The sequence below is a fragment of the Xenopus laevis genome, chromosome 5L (genome assembly GCF_017654675.1).
Source record: "Xenopus laevis strain J_2021 chromosome 5L, Xenopus_laevis_v10.1, whole genome shotgun sequence".
Taxonomy (NCBI): Eukaryota; Metazoa; Chordata; class Amphibia; order Anura; family Pipidae; genus Xenopus; species Xenopus laevis.
The window spans coordinates 104,389,555-104,407,664 of record NC_054379.1 but is presented as its reverse complement, the minus strand read 5'-3'; the positions used below and the strand labels follow the sequence as shown (position 1 = coordinate 104,407,664).

Genomic DNA, 18,110 nt, shown 5'->3' with positions numbered 1-18,110 from the left:
TTTTCTAGTCTTTTACCTGTTATGGGGCATCTATCAGATGATAAGGAAGTGTGTCAGAAGAAAATCTACTTTGGAGTAAGGACCAATGTATGGCAACCCCTTAGCTCCAGACATTTAAAGGAAAACTATACCCCCAAAATTAATACTTAAGCAACAGAGTTTATATATTAAGTGGCATATTAATGAATCTTATCAAACTGGAATATATATTTAAGTTTACATCTGTTGCCTTGAACCACCATTTTGTGATGGTCTGTGTGCTGCCTCAGAGATCACCTGACCAGAATTACTAGAACTCTAACTGTAACAGGAAGAAGTGTGGAAGCAAAAGAAAGAACTCTGTCTGTTAATTGGCTCATGTGACCTAAGAAGTATAGTTAGATTTGTTTGTGTGCACAGTGAATTGTACGATCCCAGGGGGCGGTCCTTATTTTTTAAAATGGCAATTTTCTATTTATGATTACCCAATGGCACAGACTACTAGAAAAGTATATTATTATGAAAATGGTTTATTTACATGAAGCAGGGTTTTACATATGAGCTGTTTAGTGCAATATCTTTTTATAGAGACCTCCCATAGAGCGGAGGAATGCCCTATGGGTATTTGTTTGGAGCGCAAATGTGTTCCAGCGTGTTGAGGAGCCACGTGTTTAAAAAGATTTAGTGCCTATAAACATATCAAAAACGAGCCACATCTAAATGCAATAGTCATTGCGGTAGCGATGTCACATCCAGTTTAAAGTCTGTCAGATCGGGTCGGGGCAGGCAGAGTACAAACGGAGTCAGGCAGGCAAGGGTCAAACCAGGAGATCAATCAGAAAGGAGTACAGAAACAGCGGAGTCGTTATTCAGGCAAGGGTCAGGATTGTCAGTAGCAGGCAGGGGTCACAACAGAGAATCAGATTTACAAAAGCTAAACAGCACAGAGGCAACAGGATCCTATAACGGGCAATGATAACAAGCCCAAATGCGCCTTTTAAACATTTTGAATTTTGCGCCCTTGCGCACTGGCATCATTACGCCAGCGCGCCTATAAATTGAGAGGAGGCTCGCCTCACGCCCTTAGGAACTGGTGCATCAGAGGAGCAAGACCGGCGTGCATCCCAGCCGAGAGAGTGGCGGCCATCCCACTAGGCCACCAGGGTGAGTTATCCTCACAATCAGTATACAGCTTATATCCAAAAAACATTTGTATGTTAAAAAACAAATTGATGGAAAATTGCTCAGATTGCTCTTCTAGATTTATTAAGGATCGAGTTGTCTTTTACACGAAAATTTGAGATTTCTGTTATTTTTTTTGGTTAAAAATCTATTTTTCGGGTTAAAAAAAACGTTTTTCAAGATTTATTATATCCCGACCCTGGAAATAGCTCAAAAATTCACCATCTAAAACATTTCAAAGTCATGTAGGAGTCAACGGCAGAGGTCTCTTGAACCATTTAAAGTCGTTAATAGCCTTCATGATGTTTTTTCGGGGGGTTTTGCCCAAAAACTCAAATAATTGAAGTGATTTGAGTTCTTTCCCGTGGATAATTAGATTAATTTAGTTTTCAGATTTCGCAACTCAAACTCACAGAATCAAATTTTTTTCATTCAAGTTTTTTCTAACAAGAAACTACCGTAATCGAGTTGAGTTATTTGGAGATTAATCGAGGTATAAAAAACTCTAAAATGCGACCTTTGATAAATAACCCCCTAAACGTGTTACTCTTCAAAAGCCTACTTACTGTTCATTATATCAGACACGGTTGCATCTGTATGTCATAGTTTGCTGTATTTGCAATAAAACAAACAAGACTTCAACACTGTGATTTGATAATGAAGAAGCTTTATAACATAAAAATCAAAGGAATGAGAGATTGAATACAATTAGATTAAGTATCATGATTTATTACTTGGTTTCTATGAGTCTTTTGTTGTACCTGACCAAAAGGTGGCACTGTTGTGCTATAATTGCAATAGTGACACTTTGTCACTGTGCATATGAACCTCCACATTAATATAATATATGTGACAAAGTCATTCTTTAGAACTCATAGCAGATGATGTTGAATTAAGAGCCTGCGTGATGATTGGCCAACTCTGACATCTCTTGGCTTCGTATGTTTAAATGTATTTAAATTACGGTGCTGAAGTGCACTGGAGAGGCCTCTTGAGAAAGGTCAAGCAGATTCAAAAGCCAAGGTCTGCTCTCTCTCTGCTTCAGCTTGTTTGTATTTTCTACATTTGAGTGAAGGTTATTTGTGTATTTTAAGATGTGGTTAATGCTAACTCTTTCTCTAGTTTCTTTTAGCATATCCAGTGCAACATGCCAGTAACCTTATCACTAGTAAGAATTATTTTTCAAAGGGAGCAGGATGTGATTGTTATTTTATGCATACAGTAATCAACTAGACACCAAGCTGATAAATGGTTTAAATGAATGCTGTTCATTTTCTAAGAAGTAATACCTGTAGAGACAGCTTCCTGATTGTCAAAGCTGCATGTGCTAAAGTCTTATACAGAGGGATAAAGGGAAAAAAGGCAATTTTAGGAAAACTCTATCCCTGCTGAAGGAGACAGTATGGGAAACTGGTGACGTTTTAGTTGTGTTTCAGAGAAATGAAACTATGAAGCTACATCCCAGGTTTTGTAGAAAGGAAGAATTTAAGGGACCATAAGTCTTTGCAGTGACAGTGATAGGAGGGTGGGTCACCAAAAGAAAAGTGGCATAGGTTGGTATTAAAAGGATAGTCATCCCTTGGTTCATTTCATCCTCTAAAAGTAACGACTTTACTCTTAAGTAAATGGTTACATGACCAATGCAGGTTTATTGGATTTTTCCGTAAAGTTTCCAATATACCTTTGACTCAAGGAACTGATGATGATGCCTTCCCCAGGCAACTCTTTGTAATACAAACTATTCTTGTGCCTAGGGTGAAGAATATCAGTAGTGTTTCCATCCTTTAACTCTGCTTTGGACCCACTTGTTGAGCACTGGGATGCTGGCTAAGAGATATTCAGACATTTTATTATCCACAAACTTCATAAATGGTCTTGAAGTTGTTTTCCTTTTTTTTATTTAAAAACATCTTAAAAGCAATTATTTTCTGGCTGCAGTTCATGCCTAAAATTGTATAGGTTGTGTGTAAAACACTGTTAGATGACTGATATGCCATAGAAAGACACTTTTTGCCTCATTTGCTTATAATCTCTAGCAATAATGGTCTGATTTGTATATTACCTTTTTCTATTTTATTCTCACCCCTTTCCCCTTAATTCATGTTTTCTGCTTGTGATTTCTCATTTGCTCTTCTCTCCTTTTTTAACCCCTTCTATTTTGTTATTCTCTGCCACCCATTTCTTTTCCCTTCAATTCCATTTCCTCTTCTTTTTTCTTATTTTCTCCCACTTTCTAACCTCTCCATTCTCTTTGTTTTGCCCATCTCATTGCCTGCATCTCAAAAAGCAAACACGTCTCATGTTTTTTTAAGCTACAATTCTCACCCCCTTCCTATCACCTGAACAGAGGGATGTGTGATGCCGGGGGCCCATGGTAAATTCCATTTCTGCCCTGTGACAGAACTGACCCTGAATTCAACCACACACAGCAGAAACTAAAGTAGACTAGGCTGCAACTCCTTGCCTTGTCCTTGCCCCTGATAATAACAACAGGTCTGAGCTAGATGAGGGTACATAGTGCCAAACCCACTATTTATGTCATATAATACGTTGGATACATTCCAAGAGGACTATTAAATTGTACTGACTTGCTGCTATCTATCTAATATGAATCGATAAAAATGCAAAATGTATTTTCTATGCTTGTAAGTTCTATACATTAGGAGCATTTCCATTGTCATAGAGTCAAACCCACATCTTTAGAAGGGTGTCAGGATGGCCCTACTTAAAAGCAATAATGCAAAGTTCTAGTACAGCATATTCAACCTAACACAATATCTAGTATAGGAAAATCTAAAAAAAACAACTGGACTTGCTGAGTAATCAATGAAGACATTTCACTACTCATCCAAGCAGCCTCTTCAGTTCAACTGACTGGTGTAGGAAGTTCTTGGCATATAAACTCTTCCACTAATCCAATCACAATGGCACTCTTCAAAGTGGAAGAAATTCACAGAGGTATTGATTCCAGACTGATGGGTCCTATGCAGGATTTGAACCTTGGACTCCCAGACCATAAAGCAGTCATTCTACGTGCTGCGCCACAGTGTCTATGATATAGCATGCTGCTTCCTGATGACCCATCCAGTCCATTTAATGGATGGGGTCCATCCAGTCTCCTTCCTGTCCATGCGATGGATGGGGCCCCTTCCAGTCCATGCAATGGACGGAGCCCCTTCCAGTCCATGCGAAGGATGGGGCCGCTTCCAATCCATGCAAATCCAACAGAATGTCTCTTTGAAACCTTAAATACAAAGGGAACCAATGGCTCAGCAAAAAGGAGCTAAAGCATGCTTTCATGGCTCAGCAAAGAAGAAGCTAAAGCATGCATACAGGTGGAGAGGTCCCATCAAGGATTTGAAGACGGGACGCCCAGACCACAACCCAGTCACCTTACGTGCTGCACCACAAGGTCTACTCTATATGGAGATGCTTTCTGATGACCATTACAACCGAATGTCTCTTTGAAACCTTAAATACAAAGGGAACCAATGGCTCAGAAAAGGAGCTAAAGCATGCATCCCTCCAGGCAGATAGGTCCCACCCAGGATTTGAACCAAGTACTCCCAGACCATAACCCAATCAACTTAGGTGCTGCGCAACAGGATCTACTCTATATGGCACTGCTTTCTAAAGACCATTACAACCGAATGTCTCTTTGAAACCTTAAATACAAAGGGAACCAATGGCTCAGCAAATAAGGAGCTAAAGCATGCATCTAGGCCGATAGGTCCCACCTAGGATTTGAACCCGGGACTCCCTGACCATAACCCAGTCACCTTACAAGCTGCACCGCAGGATCTACCCTATATGGAGCTGCCTCCAGATTACCATTACAACCAAATGTCTCTTTGTGCCGGCAGGGGATCTTCTGCCAACAAATTCAATACGCACCCTAGAACCCGCCCTTCTGGGTAGCCAAGCGGTTAAGGTGTCTGCCTATGGTGTACATGATTATTAGTTTGATTCCCACCCTTGCCTGGTGTAGCTCGTTGGCCTGAGGAAGTTGGTCGGATTGTGCGTTGATTAGTAGAAGTTGCTGCCTGGGGACAGAGTGCAGATGGATCTGTGGAAGTTGCTGCCTGGAAACAGAGAACACGAAGAACTTGTGGAAGTTGCAGCCTGGGGACAGAGAACATGAAGAACCTGTGGAAGTTACTGCCGGTGGACAGAGAGCACAAAGAACCTGTGGAAGTTGCTGCCTTGGGACAGAGAACATGAAGAACCTGTGGAAGTTGCTGCCTAGAGGAAGAGCACCGCGTCAATCCAAGGAAGTTGGTGAATGAGGTAAGGGAGAGCTGCCACAAAGGTGGAGCCAGAGGTGGCCTGCCTATGATAGAATGGGGGGGTCTTGCTGAAAAAGTTGGTGCTTGGCAGCAGCTGTTGTGGAATGAAACTGTATTTGAACCCAGTACTCCCAAACCATATGCCAGTCACCTTACATGCTGCGCCACCGGGTCTACTCCATATGAAGCTGCCTCCAGATGACCATTACAACCGAATGTAGATGGATGGGGCCCCTTCCAGTCCATGCGATGGATGGGGCCCCTTCCAGTCCATGCGATGGATGGGGCCCCTTCCAGTCCATGCGGAAGTTTCCTTTTTTTTGGGATAAATTATTTACTAACCGATATTTACAGTTTGGTAAAGTGCCAAAAGCTGCCTCCGCTAATCTGCTTCTTAAATATTTTTTTTTCAAGCTATCTACAGAACACTGTTTTCGTTAACCAATTTACCAAGGTCAAGTGTGAGCTGATGCAAGGCATGCCCCTTAACCACTTGACATTAGAGGGCCCCCCTTTCATGAGGTACAGAGGTTCGTATTGACTCTGTCAGGTGGAAGCTGGATTGCAGGCACTCCCAGTCAATAAAGACACACAAGAGGACCAGGGCCAGAACTGGGGGTAGGCAGAGTAGGCACGTGCCTAGGGCACAAAGCTGGGAGGGCGCCAGACACGTACCTCCTCTGTCGCCTACCCCAAGTCCGGTTCCCTTCTCTGCCCGACTTTGCATTTGTTCTTGCGAGAGCAAATTCACACATGCGCAGGCAAACAGGCACCGTGACTGCCGGGCCTGCCTAGGGCGCCTGCCCAGCCTGGCCCGGCCCTGAAGAGGACATTTGGTTGTTATGGTCATGTGGAACCCTCCCAGCAGAGTCAGGCTCTGTGGCGCAATGGCTATATTGCTGTTATTTGTACTATGAGTACAGAGTTCAATTCCTATCTGGGTGCTTTCCCAGACCTTTCAGGGTTCCCTTTTTCTTCAGGCTGCATTCAAGAATGACTGCTATATTAGAGTTGGCGAAAACAGCCTGCATCACATGTCTCTTCTATGGCGAATGGTTTGAGCCTCTGCGGACGTTGCCTTTTCTTTGGGCTACATTATTGAGTAACTGATATTTATGGTTTGTTAATGCGCCAATAGCTGCATTCGCTAACCAGCTTATCAAATGTTTTTTTTCAAGCTATCTACAGAACCGTTTACCAAGGTCAACTGCAAGCTGATGCAAGGCACATCCGAAATAGGGTAGTGGGGGGGGGGTTCTTACCGGCAACCCCTTAACCACTTGACCATTCGGGACCCCCCTTTCGTGAGGTACAAGGGGTTCATATTGACTGTATTTGGCAGAACATGGACTGTTGGTTCTGCCAGTCAATACAGAGGTCCAAGATGACATTTGACTGTTATGGTCATCAGGAACCACACCCAGCTGGAACAAGCTCTGTGGCACAGAAGGTAAAAGAGCTAGTTATTTGCCCATGTTGTCCTGAGTTGAAATCCCAGGTGGATGCTTTCCTGGACCTTTCCGCATTGTCATCTTTTTCAGAATGCATTCAAGAGTGACTGCTACTTTAGAGTCGGCAAAAACCAGCCTGCCCACATTGCTGTTCTATGGTGCATACAGCAAATTATCCAAGAAAACACTGGCACTCAAAGGCAAGTAACAGCAGGGTTATACCCTTGCGTATTTATTCTGCAAACGTGCAACGTTTCGGGGTCAGACCCCTTTGTCAAACAACATGCTTGACAAAGGGGTCTGACCCCGAAATGTTGCACGTTTGCAGAATAAATATGCAAGGGTATAACCCTGCTGTTACTTGCCTTTGAGTGCCAGTGTTTTCTTGGATAGTCTGCTGAGGCGGGTGCCGATCCCTCCAACACCGTGCGCCAGGCGCTGAACTGCTGAAGGCCAGGGTTGTGCGAGCGGGCTACATCACATTGCATACAGCAAATTGCCTGGATTCTTCCCCCAAATTGCTCAGGGTTTGAGCATCCAAGAAGTTGCTTTTTTTTCGGGCTACATTGACAGTTACATAGTAAGATCAAGTTCAACCTTTTAACTTTTTTTTAACCTGCCTACCTGCTAGTTGATCCAAAGGAAGGCAAAAAACCCAACCTGAAGCCTCTCCAAATCTCTTCCTGACTCCAAAATGGCAATCGGACTAGTCCCTGGATCAACTTGTACTATGAGTTGTCTTCCATAACCCTGTATTACCTCACTTGCTAAAAAGCCATCCAGGCTCTGATGAAGTGAAAGTTCATGAAATGCGTTAGGCCAGGAGCTTTAGTCCTTAGAGTGAAGATTAATTAATGTAATAAAATTTAAACCTTAGCATTGAGCCTCCTTCCTATCTCGCCGAAACAGTTTCCCCATCCACAACGCTGAAAGTCCACTACCTGCATTGAACGAACTCTTGCAGCTGTGATTGAACTTCTTGGAAGCGTATAAGAGACGGTGGACGAGAGGCAGCCAGAAAGATTAGAAGCCAAAGCCGCACTACATAGAACAACTGATATGCAAGTGATTTTGAGCGGATCCTGTAATAACCAAGCAGGGATTTAGCGCTTGTATTCAGATAGTGTGCAACCTTGGCTTCTTTCTCATTCCTTGCTTTTTGAGGTGGATCAGCACTTTGCTGAGTCCGTTTTCTGCAACTGAGAAACATATCTCTTTTTGGAAGACAAGAGGAATCCTTTGAATGAAGGAGGGACGTTAAGGATTTTGTGAAAGTTTCATTATGGGAAGCGCATACAACCCCCTTTTTGTATTTATTTATTTTAGGTTTGGAAACCTGTATGTGTTGCGCATCCATTTGATTTTCTTTTGCGCAGGGTGTGAACATTAACTTTTTATCAAAAATATACCATAGCGAAATTGGCAAATGAAAAAGACAATTTAATGGGCAGTAGGAAGGTTAATGGGAGAAATAAGGACAGGAAATGGGAAGTACCACAGGATGGTATGGTGGGACTGTTGGCAAGTAAAAACAGAGTTCATATATAAAATAAAAGGCAACCCATATAGAAGCAATAATATAGATTGGATTGTAAATACAAAATACCATTTTGTGAAGCTCACTATTTTTTCAATTAAACATACGCCTGACATCTACATTTATACATTTTTAGTTAAGTACTTTGTATATCATATACATAACTTTTATTACTGTATTGTACTGTGTATTTTATTGCCTTTTTGGCACCAGTTTTTCCTCCTCTTACTCTTTGAGCTGATTATTTTCTATTCCCTGTTCTTTCTCTCATTTTTCATTCAGTTAAAATGCATTACTACTTCATAACCCACACCCTACTCATAGCCTATTGACACAGCTATACACAGAGAGCCAACCTGTGGGGGAGGGTGTGTGTGTAAGAACTCAGGTGTGTCCTAAGTATTTCTGTCATTCAGCAACCAAACCATCAATGAGAAACACAGATGAAAGCACCGGCTATTACTGCTGAGCTATTGTCCATCAGCAGCACCAACGGGCACTGAAGACTCACTGACTCTCTGCTGTACTTCTATAACATTGGAGAGAAGAAATTGTGCAACAAGGTACTGTACAATGCTATAACAGAAAATGATTAAATCAAGCTCTCTTGCTCATAGAAAAAGAAATACAACTGGTACTAGAAAGGTATCACATATACACATATGGTACATCTGGGGTACTACTGGGGGCCTGTGATATACCTGAAATATTACAGTGAATCAAAGCAGAACCAAGTTATTCTTGTGGGTTTCAGCTCTGGTGAGATATGAACCACCAACATTGGAGGGGGGCTTAGCTAAGTATTTAACTTGTTAACTTTCATGTAGTTTCATAGTTTTACAACGTACATTTGAGTTTTTGTTGTAATATTCGACCAGCAACCATCAGCCTGTTTCCAAACTAAAACTTCCAGAAAGTCCTAGTCGCCCCAACTGAGAAGATGATAAAAGCAGATGCTGCAACAGGTGAGACCACTCTTATCTATACTCCCTTGATTTCGCAAAACACCATAGACTAAGACCTCATGGTTTTTCGGCGCCACAGGTGCCTAAATACCTCATTAGAATGGCTGGATTAATAGTGGTACTCACATTGTTGGGTCAGCTCAGAATCCTCTTGACTTTCTGATTTACACCAGTGCTAGTGGCCCCCTAGCGGAAATTGATGAAACAGAAGTACCTTTATTTCAATTACTTTAACTAATCATATTCTGACACTGCTGATTCCGGCTTATGCCTTAAGCCCCATGCCTCTAAATAGAGGAGGACGGACAACAGCGTCCACTTATAATTAATATCCATAGACACACAGGTGTCTGCTTCCCACACAGGGACTGGGCGCCAGTTGGGGTTGTTATGAAAGGCTTCTTTTTTCTGTACTCCTGGACTTTTGGAGACAATGGTGTTTCACTACCAAAGAGACATTTAACTACAAGGGACTCTATTTACAAAATGCTCTGCTATTCAAGTTAGGTCCTGCTGTCGCAGCAAAGCTGACGATCAACCTGTTATGACTATATAATTTTTTTCTTTAGGTACCATGGAGGCTCAAACTTTACCCTTGTCTTATCTAGTTTAAATGTTACCTGTCCTTGGGTAACTACTCCCCCAGTTACAATGTTTTGGGAACAATACCTGCCAAGTTATCGGGTCAGGTTGGGAGGGAAGGGATGTTGTTATTATAATGATTATTTTTGGCTACTATGGTTTCTGCTCTGACATATGACAAACGGTACTGCGATGTGTATTTTAAAACAGCTCATCTGTACAATAGAATTCACAAATGTTATACATGGGGGGCCCACTTAAGTTTCTTTCCTGGAACATCAGGGGGCTGAATCCCAAATTCAAAAGATCCTTAATGTTTGACTATATCGAGAAGTATACACCTGATGTTCTTCTCCTACAGGAAACACACCTGGTGGGCCAAAGATTGATGGCACTTAAAAAGCCATGGGTTGCACATACATATCATGCCACCTTTTCTACTCATGCCAGGGGTACCTCCATTCTGGTTTGCAAAGGTATACAATTTGAACTGCTAGATATTGCTACTGATCACTATGGACAATATGTGCTTATGGGGTGCACAATATTCAATCAATTGTTAACCATAGCTAATGTGTACATGCCCCCCCCCCTTTGATTATTGGATAATATAATGACTAAACTAGCAAGCTTCCCACCAGCACCATTGCTCCTAATGGGGGATTTCAATGCAGTATTGAACCCCCCAAACCACCTCTTAACTCACTCATGGATCTCTGGCGCTGGAGAAATCCTGATACAAGTGAATTCTCTTACTTCTCAGCTACATATAACACCCTATCCCGTATTGACCTCGCTCGAGCCTCTGCGGAAGTGTTACCCTGGGTGAACTTGGTGGAGTACCTACCTAGAGCTGTGTCTGCTCATTCCCCCTTACTGGTAAAACTAGAACTTATCCCAGGACCCAGAGAACATCTCTGGCATCTTAGCCCAATTTGGTTAACACAACCTAACATTAAGGAAGCAAATGAGATAGCCCTCAATGAATTTTGGGATCTTAATCCTGGAACGGCAACTCTGGGGACTGTGTGGGAAGCAGATAAAGCCACACTAAGGGGAGCACTTACCTCAGCAATTAAAGGAGCTAGGAAGGAAGCCACTCAGGCATTAGAGGAAAAACAGAAAACACTGACCGAGGCAGAAGAAAATTATATTAAAAATGTGGGACCAGATACACTCCATACCTTTAGAGTAGCACAAATAGCACTAGAAGAAAACTATAGTTACAATGACCCAAAAGAGGTTGCTATATGCCTCACAAAGAACATTTGATAAAGGGGAGAAGAATGGCAAAATTCTAGCATACCTCTCCAAATCCTAAACTCCATCCAACACTATCCCCAAAATGATCATCCCTTTAGGCAACGTAGTTACCAACCCCTTTCAGATAGCTGATGCTTTTGCAACTTACTGCCAAACTCTTTATGCCACCAAAGTCAACTACTCATCAGAACAATTAAACTACCTTGATGATATCCAATTTCCTCAACTGTCACCACAGTGAAATGCCCTCCTTAATGCCCCTATTACCTTAGTAGAAGTGCAAGACGCAATAGCCTCCCTTTAATCCAATAAAACACCAGGTCCCGATGGCCTTCCATCGGACTGGTACAAAACCTCCAGTGAAATCCTCTCCCCCTGGTTATACAAGACTATAATACATGCCACTGAGGAAGACCACCTCCCTCCCTCCTTCAACGAGGCAGTGATTGTGGTCATTCCAAAAGAAGGGAAGGACCCTCTTAACTGCGGGTTCATCGCCCTATCTCCCTGCTAAACATAGATGCCAAGGTGTTTACTAAGGTCCTGGCTAACAGACTAAAGCAAATTATAGAGGAAATAGTGGAACCAGACCAAACCGGTTTTATGCCCAATAGATCTACCAATGTGAATATCCGAAGACTATTTACAAATTTACAAGTGAAACATAGCAATCATGGCTCACGATTAGTAGTGTCACTGGATGAGGCTAAAGCATTTGACTCTATAGAATGGCCATACCTTTGGGAAATCTTGAGGAGATTTGGCTTGGGGGACCAATTCATTAGATGGGTGAGACTACTATACAAACAACCAGTAGCGACAGTCAGCTCTAATGGCTACCTATCGGCTGCATTCAACCTATATAGGGGCACTCGGCAGGGATGCCCATTATCACCATTCCTTTTTGCCCTGGCAGTGGAGCCTCTGGCAGTCCTAGTCCGCCAGGCAAACAACATCACAGGACTCCGCCTGGGGAGAGTGGAAGAATGCATCTCTCTCTATGCGGACGACATACTGTTATATCTAGATAACCCAGGTAACTCCCTCCAGGCGGTCCTGAATATAGTGGACCAATTTGGACAATTCTCAGGGCTAAAAATCAATTGGGAAAAATCAAGCTTACTCTCTATTTACATCAACCCGACTTATTTCCTCCCACCCTGCTAGTCTGGGTGGACTCATTCAAATACCTTGGCATTGTGGTACATAGGAATTTAGATGCCTTTATAGCCTCTAATTTTGAACCGATCCTTTCCACTATGAAAGATAAACTGAAAGTGTGGGCTAACCTACCTATCTTTATCTGGGGCAGAATCAATCTTCTAAAAATGATATTTCTCCCTAAATTCCTCTACATCTTTCACACTTCCCCTGTTCCCATCCCCCGCTCCTTCTTTACCTCTCTTGATACAGCCCAAACAGCGTTTCTCTGGGCAAACAAGCCCCCTAGGTTTGCTTGAGCCAAACTGCGGGCTCTTGTTGCCGAAGGACAATTGGGACTCCCACATTGGTATTTTTATTCATTAGCAGCTCAGATCTACTATATACATTGGTGGCTTAATCCAGATCCATATAATCCAAACTTCCCAATACAGGCCACTTTGGCAAGCTCAACAGAGTCACTTTCATATATCCCATTTCGCAAATCTCCTAATCTACACACAACCCACCCAGTTATAATCACCCCATACAAAGCATGGATAGCAGCCAGCACTTAAAGTTTGCCACTAGCATCACCCCTCCTGTCGCCTCAGTTACCCCTATGGGGGAATTCCTTCCTCCCACATCTGCAGCACATAGTGGAGTACAAAATATGGCCACAATGGGGTTTACGTACACTTGGGGACTTGGTTAGGGAAGGAGTGGTACGCCCCAGGACCAAAATTAAACATGTCCAAACCCAGGAGACTCTTCCCTGGTTCTCCTATTTCCAGCTTAGACAGGCCGCCACTACCCAATTTCAAGGGAACGATATGAACCTCACAACCTCTAAGATAGAATCAGACCTTAGAGCCCTCACCACCAAGAAACTTGTTACCAGGCTGTACTCGATTCTCCTAGCTACTATTAAACCTCCATTTAATGCAGCGTGTGCAGTTTGGAGCAGAGACATCCCAGGGTTGGAGGAAGAGGACTGGGAAGAGGCAACTGATGGGGCCTATGACTACCTTGTCTCAACCAGAGATAGACTGATTCAGTTCAAGATCCTACATAGACTCCACTTAACCCAAAATAGGCTGTTCCGTATGAACAGACTCGACTCACCACAGTGTCCTAAGTGTAGAGCCTCAGAGGCATCTTACCTACACCTCATCTGGCCTTCCCCCCGAATCCAAGCCTTCTGGTCCCAGGTTCTCAACTATATTCAGGACAAAATTGCACTTCCTAAAATAATAACCCCTCAGGTATGCATTCTCGGTGTAATAGACAATGTCACCCCAAGGACGGTCAGGAGAATACTTTTCCGTAAATTACTATTCTATGCCAGGAAATGTATCCTCCTGAACTGGATGTCCCCCCCAACCCCCCATGTTTAATGGCTGGTTGAACTTGTTAAAAACAGCACTCCCCCTTATACAACTTATTTATACGGCAAGAGGGTGTCCACAGAAGTATGATCTGGTATGGTGAGACTGGCTGGAAGCCACAGAGGAGCCTTAATGTCAGGGAGGGAAAGCAAACAGTGAATACAGAAAATACAGAAGTATAACTGAATTAAAGTGTATACAAATGTACAGGATTCAAGCATATTAAATGCTTATGCTGTACTGTCATAACTAGAAAAAGACGAAACCACGCATGATATAATGTCTGTTTGTTTATTGTTATAAAATGCAAAATGAAAACCTTTTAAAAAAAAAAAAAAACTTCCAGAAGCCCGCTTAAATTATAATGCTTAATAACAAACATAGGTAGCAGGCTGGACATCCCTGATTTAAGTATCTTCAAGGACCCTGGGTCCTCTCCACATATATGTGGGCTGTGTTGGGTTCTATGCAGCTGGATACCTGTGAAATCATTCACATAACAAATACATACTTAGCCTATTCTAAAAATAGCAGTTGAACCAAACAGAGAATAACTAGACATCTAGACAACTATACATCAGCATATCAAATGACTGAAATCACAAAAATCTAGAAAAATCAGTTCCTTACATGTTTTAAACCACAAAAGGCAATAGATTGGTCTTGTAGAATTGTACAATTATTTAGTTTTCTAAATGATGTCTAAAGCGCAGTGTAGTTTTGTAGCAGCTATAAACTCTACTGACCTTTCCTTCCCATGTACTTTTTGGCAAATTGGTGTTGACTTAAGCTCCAGTGACATATAGTTTGTGTAGCTTTAAACTCAGCTGGCATCTAATAAATGGAACTAGACGGTATCCTTGTTATATCTAGTATAGGTAAATCTAAAACAACTGGACTTGCTGAGTAATCATTGAAGACATTTCACTACTCATCCGAGCAGCTTCTTCAGTTTAACTGACTGGTGTGGGAAGTTCTCGGCATATAAACTCTGTGTAGTTACTGCGATAGGATTATCCAATGTGTCATGCAACTCCTAGAAACTGGTGTTACTTGTGAGAGTTGCATGAATGGATGTTTGAAGTGTTCTGAATCCACCAGGGTACAGATGTTAGAACAGCATTGTATGTAGCAGACAGGTGGTGTCGAAGGCCCCCGCCTATGTTCAGGGATGGTTTCTCCACCTTGACATGAATCACCTCATTCACACCTCGTTCAAACCAGTGGTCTTCTTTATCCAAGATTTGGTCCTTGCTATCTTCAAAGCAGTGTCCCTTGTCTTTTAGGTGTAGAAAGACAGCTGAGTCTTGCCCTGTAGAGTTTGCCCTCCTATGCTGAGACTCCTCACAATACTGGACTCCGTATACCACATTACTTTGTTATCCTTTTGGTGTTGGATCCTTTGGGTGTACCAGTTTTTGTCGCTATCAAGACTCTTGGAGATTCAATCCCTGGTCTGTGTGATAATCGGACAGAGCACTCTCCTGCAGAGCACTTCGATGCTGTGCATTGGCTCAGCAGGAGAGTGCTCTGTCCGTTTCCCCAGTGCTGTGTCTGTTTCCCCAGTCTCCACCCTCATGCTCATTAAGGCCAAATGTCTACAATTTGGTAATTATGGGCCTATATACATACAAGTTCCCTTCCGCCTCCCTTTGCTGGATCATTGATATTAGTTGGTGAGCTTGCCCTCATGCTTGTTTTGTTCTTGCACCAGCCTAGGTTCCCTCTCTGCCCAAATCCTTGTTCTTGTTGAATTCCCGGCTCTGACTTCTGCCTGTTTCACGGACTTAGGATTTATTGCTGCCTGTCTCGACCACCGCCTACTTCACAGATCTGCTCTTGGTTGCCCCTTACCTGATCCTAGTCTACTGAAAGACTTTGTGTTATTTTGCCTTTTGTTACTAATCACTGGTCAGCATTGGCTTGGCTTTATTTTTATCTTCTTTTATTACATTAAATCTTTTTGCACACTATCATAGACCTCTGCCTTTTCATCAAGCCTTTGTTACACAGCACATAGGCTCCAACCCACTAACTACACACAAGTGGTAGGTCTTGACAGTCTCAGTGTGTTGCTAGGTTTACAAAACACAGGGACGTGGTGTTTGTTGAAAATCCTACAGAGTTTCTCTGGCAATCCAGTTACATATGGGATGTTTCACCTACTATGTGTCTCCGGGCGGTTATTTATATTGGTGTTCCTGTTGGGCTTGGTTGCTGCTGTCTTTACAAAGGCGAAGTCTGGGTAGCCACACGCTTTCAAAGCTCCTCGGAGATGTTTTTGCTCTTTGTCTTTGGACTCTGTGAGTAACACCGGTTTCTAGGAGTTGCATGACACATTGTTTAATCCTATCACAGTAACTACACAGAATCACCAACTCTGTAAATTTCATATATGTCACCTCTTTGAAGAGTTGCAATGTGCCATTGCGATTGGATTAGTGGAAGAGAACTTCCCATACCAGTCAGTTGAACTGAAGAAGCTGCTCGGATGAGTAGTGAAATGTCTTTTAATGATTACTCAGCAAGTCCAGTTGTTTTAGATTTACCTATACCATGACCTGTATGAATGAAAATCTTCATGTTCATGTATTCTTTTTACTTTTTGCTTTATTGAATATTTTTACACTGCTTTGTTTTTCCTGTTACAGTGATTCTAACAGTATTATAGTTATTTTATCTTTTAGTGCAACCCCAGACTCGTGGCCTAGCACCTTGAAGATGGGTACTTTCATAGGACATATCTCTCCCGGATTAGCTTTCTTGTCTTTTGGCCTCTTGTATGCTGTCCGCTACTCCTGGATGGTACTCAATGGTTGCCGTGACCAGTATCCACCAAGGAACATGTCGACCCGTGGTTTTTTGAAATCATTGCCAGCTGAGGGTATAATGAAGTTAATTTATGGTTTTTTGGCTGTTATGGCAGAATTCTTCTTTCCACCTGGGGTTCAGAAACTTCGCTTCTTCAATTTAAGTGATCCTAATTTTCATTTCCAGAACCCTAATGAATGGCAGCATGCCACCATGTATGGATACTTTTGCATGAGCGGGGCATTGGATATCATAAGTCAAGCTTGTCTTTCCACTCGCTGCCCACTACTTGAACATGTTGGAGTCACTGCTGCCTTTTTTGTTACCACCCTTCTTCTTAAGTTCCATGCTCATGGTAAGGAAGCTGTTGAGATGCAGGTTCACTTATTACTTCTTCTTACATGTGCCATCACATGTGCTATCTTGATTTTTGAACTTTGGTGGCCCAACCAACCCAATCTTTGGTTTACCAAGGCATGGTCGGTGCTAGTTCAGGGAACATGGTTGCTTCATGTCGCTTTTATTTTGTATAAGCCCCCCACTGGTCATTATTGGAATGGGGAAGACCCTGCTGATCTCATGTTCCTCACAACCTTCTACTGCTGGCATCTGGCCTTTAATGCAGGCTTAACAGGAGCTCTGTTTTGGGCCACCTACCTTGTGCACCGTCGTTTTGGGGCTAAATTCATAAATGCAGGCTACCAGCTGGCGGAAAAGGGAGAGTTAGAAAAACTTACGCTAGATGATGGGGATGAGGAACTTTAAATTACATGTAAGCATTCATATTCTCATACTAGAAATAGCAGATAAGAAAAAATGTCATATAAATGACTACAATAAAGAACAGGATGTGTCAATCTTGGGAGTACTAGTGACATACAAAAGAAGATCAAAAAGGAGTAGGTATTACTTCAAATAGACACAGAATTCCTCATTTACAAAAAATAGCTAGGAAAGTGAAGGATGGAGCTAATCACTTCACAAATAACATACTACAATGGTAAATAGTCCAGTGAATGCCTTAAATGGAACCACCATATATTTCTGCCTAAAGTGGCATTTATTACAGCTACAGTTACTCTGTCAAAATGGAAATATTATTTAAGAATTTAAGATTTAATTGGCAAAGTGTAATGTGATAGCCTGCAGTTCATCAGCATAATTTATACAGGTTTACATGAATATGGTAAATTATTATACATGTAATAAAATAATATTTTGTATTCCAGTCTGCATTCATTGTGTAAGTACATTCTCCTGTCATCACATGTCAAACATGATTTTATGTTTGCTTCTCTTTTTTTTCTTTTATTTCTGTTATTAGTAATAGGCTAAAGACTGTTTTTAAAAGGACACTAGAGTGTTTAGTTAATAAATATGTAAATACAAAAAAAGCTATTGCAATTTTTGGAAGAAGTTGGAAAGGTTACTTTTTTGGAAAGCCAAGGGAACCTATGGGTTCTTTTGTATCATGATTAATTGGCCAACAGAGGCACTGTCTCATTGTAGTCCATATTATTTTATAT

The 18,110-nt window shown here is 42.0% G+C and overlaps 1 protein-coding gene across 2 annotated transcripts; it reads left to right on the top strand.

The window, feature by feature from the left end:
* The first annotated feature begins 8,585 nt into the window (after positions 1–8,585).
* Positions 8,586–17,750, top strand: LOC108716348 (transmembrane epididymal protein 1A). Of its 2 annotated transcripts, none has more exons than XM_041563200.1 (2): positions 8,586–8,998; positions 16,445–17,750. In XM_041563200.1, exon 2 carries the CDS (start codon positions 16,495–16,497, stop codon positions 17,347–17,349), a length of 855 nt encoding a protein of 284 aa, XP_041419134.1. In that variant the 5' UTR covers positions 8,586–8,998; positions 16,445–16,494; the 3' UTR covers positions 17,350–17,750. The 2 variants fall into 2 exon arrangements, with proteins under 2 accessions (XP_041419134.1, XP_018117936.1); XM_018262447.2 differs by having other exon boundaries at positions 8,587–8,998; positions 16,461–17,750.
* Positions 17,751–18,110: the final 360 nt, after the last annotated feature.

Excerpts from the sequence above, each read along its gene's own strand:
- LOC108716348 (XM_041563200.1), top strand. The coding sequence starts at position 16,495 with ATGGGTACTTTCATAGGACATATCTCTCCCGGATTAGCTTTCTTGTCT.